This window comes from Prionailurus viverrinus, chromosome A2 (genome assembly GCF_022837055.1).
Source record: "Prionailurus viverrinus isolate Anna chromosome A2, UM_Priviv_1.0, whole genome shotgun sequence".
In the NCBI taxonomy this organism is placed as follows: Eukaryota; Metazoa; Chordata; class Mammalia; order Carnivora; family Felidae; genus Prionailurus; species Prionailurus viverrinus.
The window spans coordinates 10,258,599-10,264,651 of record NC_062562.1 but is presented as its reverse complement, the minus strand read 5'-3'; the positions used below and the strand labels follow the sequence as shown (position 1 = coordinate 10,264,651).

Here is a 6,053-nt window from a genome sequence, read left to right as displayed (position 1 = left end):
GGGGTGATTTTTGTCATTTGGGAAGAAATTATTCTTAAGAAACCCAAGCAATTCAATGAGATAAATGGGAATTCCTAATTTTTCCATATCACAGGTTGGGAATCAATTTAGAAATAAAGAAAGAAAATGAAGGGAAAATTGTTGGATATCAGAGAGAGGGAAAAATTTAATAAATGACTGACTAAATTGTACTGAGTAGTTAAAAAAAAAAAACTTCCAGGAAATAAGGAAGCAAATTCTATGTACAGAATTTGCTTTAAAAATCACAACTTCTGAGTCTAAACCTCTTAGGCCAGCCGTCATGGGAAATTCTTCAGCCCAAGACAATTAGCCCTTTTATAGCTGCCATTGCAGAGAATCTCCTCAGAGCGCCCTTTATGTCTCTGTTCCTCAGGCTGTAGATGAAGGGGTTCAGCATGGGCGTGACCACCGTGTACATCACCGAGGCTGTGGCACTTGAGTGGGAGCTCTGGGTGGCAGCAGAGCTGAGGTACACTCCCAGGCCAGTACAATAAAATAGAGAGACAACCGAGAGGTGAGATGCACAGGTGGAAAATGCCTTATACTTGCCCAGAGCTGATGAGATGCTACGTATGGAGGAAACTATCTTAGAATAAGAGTAAAGGACCCCAGCCAGGGGAGCACAACCCAGCAGCACAGTTGCAAAATACATAATCATGTCATTAAGAAAGGTGTCAGAACAGGCAAGTTGGATCATCTGATTGAGTTCACAGAAAAAGTGGGGGATTTCCACCTCTGTACAGAAGTACAGCCGCAACACCATTAAGGTTTGTAACAAGGAATACAGAACACTCATGATCCAGGACACCAGAACCAGGAGTCCACAGAGCTGGGGGTTCATGATGATTGTGTAGTGCAGGGGGTGACAGATGGCCACAAACCGGTCATAGGCCATCACACTCAGGAGAAAGTCATCCAACACTGAAAAGATTATAAAGAAGTTCATCTGTGCGATGCAGTCCTCATAGGTTATGACTTTGCTCTGGGTCTGGATGTTCCAGAGCATCTTTGGGATGGTGGTGGAGGTGAAGCAAATGTCTACAAAGGACAGGTTGGCCAGGAAGAAGTACATGGGCGTGTGGAGGTTGGGGTCTGTGCTGCTGGCCAAGATGATGAGCAGATTTCCAAACACAGTGATCAGGTACATGGAGAGGAAAAGCCCAAATATGAGGGGCTGTAGTTCTGGTTCTTCTGAAAATCCCAGAAGAAAAAATTCTGAAATTTGTGTTCTGTTGCTCAGTTCCATGTGGTGGAGGTGGCTTCTTGGAAAGAAGGAAATGACATGAGTACATTTCACACAAACCTTCATTACTCACAGAATTGAAATACTACTTTTATAGTTTGGAGTCCAGAAATTCATTTTAATATGTTGTATGTGGATACGGTCCCCTTCAGGAATGCACTCGGACATATCTGATACGTTCTGTGTGTTTTTTTCAATCAGCTGCTTTCCTAAGGGATCATATATTTTACAGTTTTACTAAGAAGTTCTTCAAGAATTTCAGGAATATACATTGAGTGCTGACCATGTGTCAGGCACTATCTAAGGAATGAGCATAAGGTGTTAAAGAAAAAAAGTCCTACAATGATAGAGAAAAAATATAAGCAAATAAGAGAATTGCATAACTTTTTAGATGGTGAGGAGTGTTATGAAGAGAAGAAAAACAGGCATAAAACAAAGCAAATAGGGCATTCTATTTTTGTGGGTATTAAAACAGGGTGCTGTCGAAAAAAACCACCAGACGCTGAATAGAAGTGAGGCAAGATTTTATTCACGGCTGGGCCAAACCTGATCTCCTGATCTTAAGGAGAAAAGTGCAGAGAATGGCCCTGAACAAAGGTAGCAGTGAGCTTATATGGATTTTAGCAAGTCATAATACGTCATTATTTAGTTAACCAATTACAATTTACAACATCTCATGGTAGCCAATTATATTGTGACACACAGACATTAGTTTTGGTGGTAACCTATCAATTTAAAGTTTTTTGTCCTAAGGGGGTTTAAAATGACCAAAGTTAGACACCTTGTTGTAAGTTGCAATTGCTTATGAACTCCAGATAGCAAAAACAGGATCAAAACACGTTTATTACGGCTGGGCCAGACAGGGAAATACAGCAGGTCCCGAAAGTCTGGCCCCGAACAAACTTTGGGGATGTCTTATAAGGGCTGTATCGACCAATCGGGTTGCACAAGGGTGGCAGTTTGAAAGGGTGGGCACCAATCACACAATGTTGTAGGTTTTTAAAATATAAGATGGGCACCAATCACACAGTCCTGAAGAATTTCAAAATATAACTTGTTGACCTAGCTAGTTGAATGCTGAATCACATTGTTTACAATATTAATCTTCTATCTAGTTCGAACAGGATGCGGTGCCTGAGAATGGGGAAGGGTGATTATGCCAGGTTTACAAAAGCTCAAACAAGCAGTTAAGAGGAAGTTATATTTCTCAGTAACTCAGCAAATGTGGTTTTAAGCAGAACTAATATCTAGGGAACAGGAATAGCACTTCTAGGAAAGCCCAAAACAAACACTGGTTCAGCATCTCATACTCTGGGGTCCTTCTAAGCTTACATAGGTCATAGTTTACTCCCAGGCTACAGGAGGCTAGCTATGTTTGCCCTAAGATACCGTGGGGCAGTGAGTTCGTGACTTTTTACATGTTGGTCTTGCCTAGGCCAGATCTTGGTAGAAGGGATAGGGGAGCGTTTTGCAACCTAAGTTATCCATTTAGCAAGCAGGCGAAGTTATGGAAGTGAGATAGGGCGGTTAGTAATTTCCTATAACCCTAATAGGGAACTACATAAGCTTTTATCTCAATTATTCATGAAAGGTGAGTTTAAGCCAAACTTATATACAATAAGCTTTCTGATATCTTATAAGTTGACCTATTACAGGTATTTGGGCAAATTATGCAACAAGGTGATATTGGAGCACAGAACTTGATAAGACAGAGAGGTAGATGTGGGAGTCTAGGGGAAATGTGCCCAGCAGAGGGAATGGCCAGTGCAAAGGCCCTGAGGAATGTACTTGTTTCAAATGTTCAAATCAAAAAGGGAAGCCAGCGCTACAAGGGGAATGAGCCTGAGGGACACTGATGACAGATGCTGTCAGACATGTGATGAAGGAAGTGACCTCTCTGCTACTACTATGACCTCAAGGCACAGGGCCATTCTTGTCCACACTACCTCTCCCTCTGTATTCATCATGCTGCAAAGACATCTCATGAATTGACACAGATCCCCGTCTTGGTGCCTGCTCTTGACTGAGTTCTGGCCCGTGTATTGTGTCACCTTGAGATTAGGAGTCCTGGCCCCTGTTGTGAGGACTGATCACCCTCTACAAGTCACACACACACAGGACACCGTGGTCTTCTGGGTTGTGTAATCCCTGTCTTTACAGCCCCCGCCATCCAGGTTACGCTGGGAATGGATAGAACCCAAATAGACAAGATCAGCGATCTTTCCCCTGAAAAATGTAGAAGTGGTTCCTGGAAGTGTTAATTCCTAAGCCTCCCATGGGCAAATGAGGTTGAAGCTCCATGTTGGGATAGCCATCTCCTGTTGTGAATTTCACAAACTTATGTTTAATAAGTGGAAAGACAGAGGGATGGTGAATGAAATGGATGAGGCAGAGTGTGGAGAATAAGCTTAGGAGTTCCCTGAGCTTGCACAGATGAGTTAACAAGGCATAAAGAAAGAGAAGCCACAGGATGAAGGAATCCAACAGGGCAAAGGTCCCCAGTATAAGACAAAAGTATAGGAATAGGAAATCTCAGCATGGAAGCATCCAAAATGAGGTAAAAAGTTTAGGTATTCAGGGCAGAAACACCTCCCAACTGAATACAATAGCAGAAAGCTGCTTTCCCAGGAAGGAAGGACTAAAATTAGGTAAATGGATAAACAGGGCTGTAGACCTCAGCAAGGGGAAGTTGCCCCAAGGGGAGCTAATTAGCAAAAGAAAGGTGCCTTGTAGACCCTAAGGTAGCCTGCTCTTTCTGGCTTGTGCCCTAGGCAAATTTAGGTAAACAGAGGTGGCGCCTCATGTCTGCTGTAAACAACCATCTGCCTGCAACCAGGATTTGTTTTGCATTGACCCAAACCCCTAACACCACACGTCTTCAAACCCCAGCTTCCCCCACACCCATGAGTTAATGGTTGACAGTTCCATTGTCTCTGTGCCCACCCATCACACCTGTAAGCCTTCTGATCCTAATGAAAACAGAGCAAGGACCCTTACTCAGGGCTCTTGTCTCCTCCTGGACATTTGCCTCTCTTGCATTACAATCCTGTGTCCCCTCTCTTGCTAGACAAGACCCAGAGTCTAGGACAACAGAACAAGGATGCAGTAAGCTCGGGGGGTCCCCGAGGGGGTTGTGACAAACAGTAACCTCCCTCGCTTCTGGAAGCTTTGCACCCGACCACCTCCCCTGATGCCCAGCAAAAACTATGTGAGAACACATTTAACTGCCCCCAAAGACGAAAGTGCCGATATCTTCCTAATGTCAAACACCTTACATATGGTGGGGCCAAGGGAAAAAATGAGCGAAGGGATAAGCCAACACTTCACAAAAGGAAGTGCACGTGATTGGCTGCAAATTGCGCAGTTACAAGGTCAACCACGGAAGACTTCGCTTTCACGTGCCTCTTGCATCATTACTTGGGCAATTCGCCTTCATGGGGGCTGACAGCAGGTGAGGGCAGCCCTGTTATCCCTTTCTCTTTTTAATGTTTATTTCTTTCAGAGAGAGAGAGAGGGAGCACAAGCAGGGGAGGGAGAGAGGGAGAGAGCACAAGCAGGGGAGGAGGGAGAGAGAGAGAGAGCACAAAGCAGGGGAGGGACAGAGAGAGTCCCAAGCAGGCTCCATGCTGTCAGCACAGAGCCCAACAAGGGGCTGGATCTCACGAACGGTGAGATCTGAGCTGAGCCGAAACCAAGAAGAGGTCTCTTAACCCACTGAGCCACCCAGGCGTTCATCTCCCATCCCTATGTGATGTCTTCTCGTTGATACTCTTGGACTCTGGGTATTGGTCTCTTTTTCACAAACCCAAGGGGCACCTCGAATCCTCATTCTGTATATCAGCCAGTGGACAGAGGCTTCCCCAGACCATGCTCTGTAAGTGCTCCCGACATCATGACAGTCCAGTTTTGTACCAAATAACTTCTTTCACATGATTATGCTTGACCGCATGATGCCATCCGTATATTTATATTATTGTTCTCTGTCCTTGGTGCTACACAGAAACATACGCTGGTGAAGGGATTTCACCTTCTTTGTTCACTTTTGTTTTTGTCACAAATGTATGTCACTATATGGTTAATATGAAAAACCCAAGGATATGAAAAATTATAGAATGAAAAAAATAAAGGGATGATGCAACCACGTTAAAATGAGTAGTTTGAAAACAACTGTCCACAGCAAAAGTATGTGAAACATAAAAACTAACTGAAATTGGCTATAGAAAAGAAATTATTAAGGATATCAACATGGATTCATAATTAAATTGTCAATGGCCTACACATGAAAAAATATATATAATGTTCCTAGAATGCTCAGTTTTTATTTGTTAAATGAGTCAGAAATTAGGTCTCAATGTATAAGGACATTGACCATATGGCAAGGTTTTATTTCGGTTTAGTTGGAAAAGGTTGAATTGCTATATAACAGCTAGAATGAAGGGATATCTAAACTAATACTGGCATCAATGGATATCTATCTGGAAGAATATGCAACTGGTCCCCTCCTCAGACACTTCACAAAAATTCAGAGGGATTATGACTCCAGTGTAAGTGTAACCATACAATATAGCAGAACATCAAGGAAACTACATATAACATTCACAGGTGAGCAAACCCACTAAATAAAGCCATAATCTCAGAAGTAAGAAGATAGATTTATTTAAATAAAATTAAAAAATTTTATGATCAAAATATGTTGCAAAAATCAATTGAGAAACAATGATCTCAGGAAATCATTTGAAATGCTGATAATGTTTTAGAGAGAGAAAGAGAGAGAGAGAGAGAGAGAGAG

General features: G+C 42.7%; 1 protein-coding gene across 1 annotated transcript; it reads right to left on the bottom strand.

Annotated features, from left to right (window-relative positions):
- Nucleotides 1–313: 313 nt before the first annotated feature.
- Nucleotides 314–4,875, bottom strand: LOC125161108 (olfactory receptor-like protein OLF4). The gene is made up of 3 exons (XM_047850749.1): nt 4,849–4,875; nt 3,116–3,129; nt 314–1,283 (listed from the first exon to the last, which is right to left on the bottom strand). Exon 3 carries the CDS (start codon nt 1,265–1,267, stop codon nt 314–316), a length of 954 nt encoding a protein of 317 aa, XP_047706705.1. The 5' UTR covers nt 1,268–1,283; nt 3,116–3,129; nt 4,849–4,875.
- Nucleotides 4,876–6,053: the final 1,178 nt, after the last annotated feature.

What these genes read in the sequence shown, in the direction of transcription:
- LOC125161108 (XM_047850749.1), bottom strand. Translation starts at nt 1,267, where the DNA reads ATGGAACTGAGCAACAGAACACAAATTTCAGAATTTTTTCTTCTGGGA.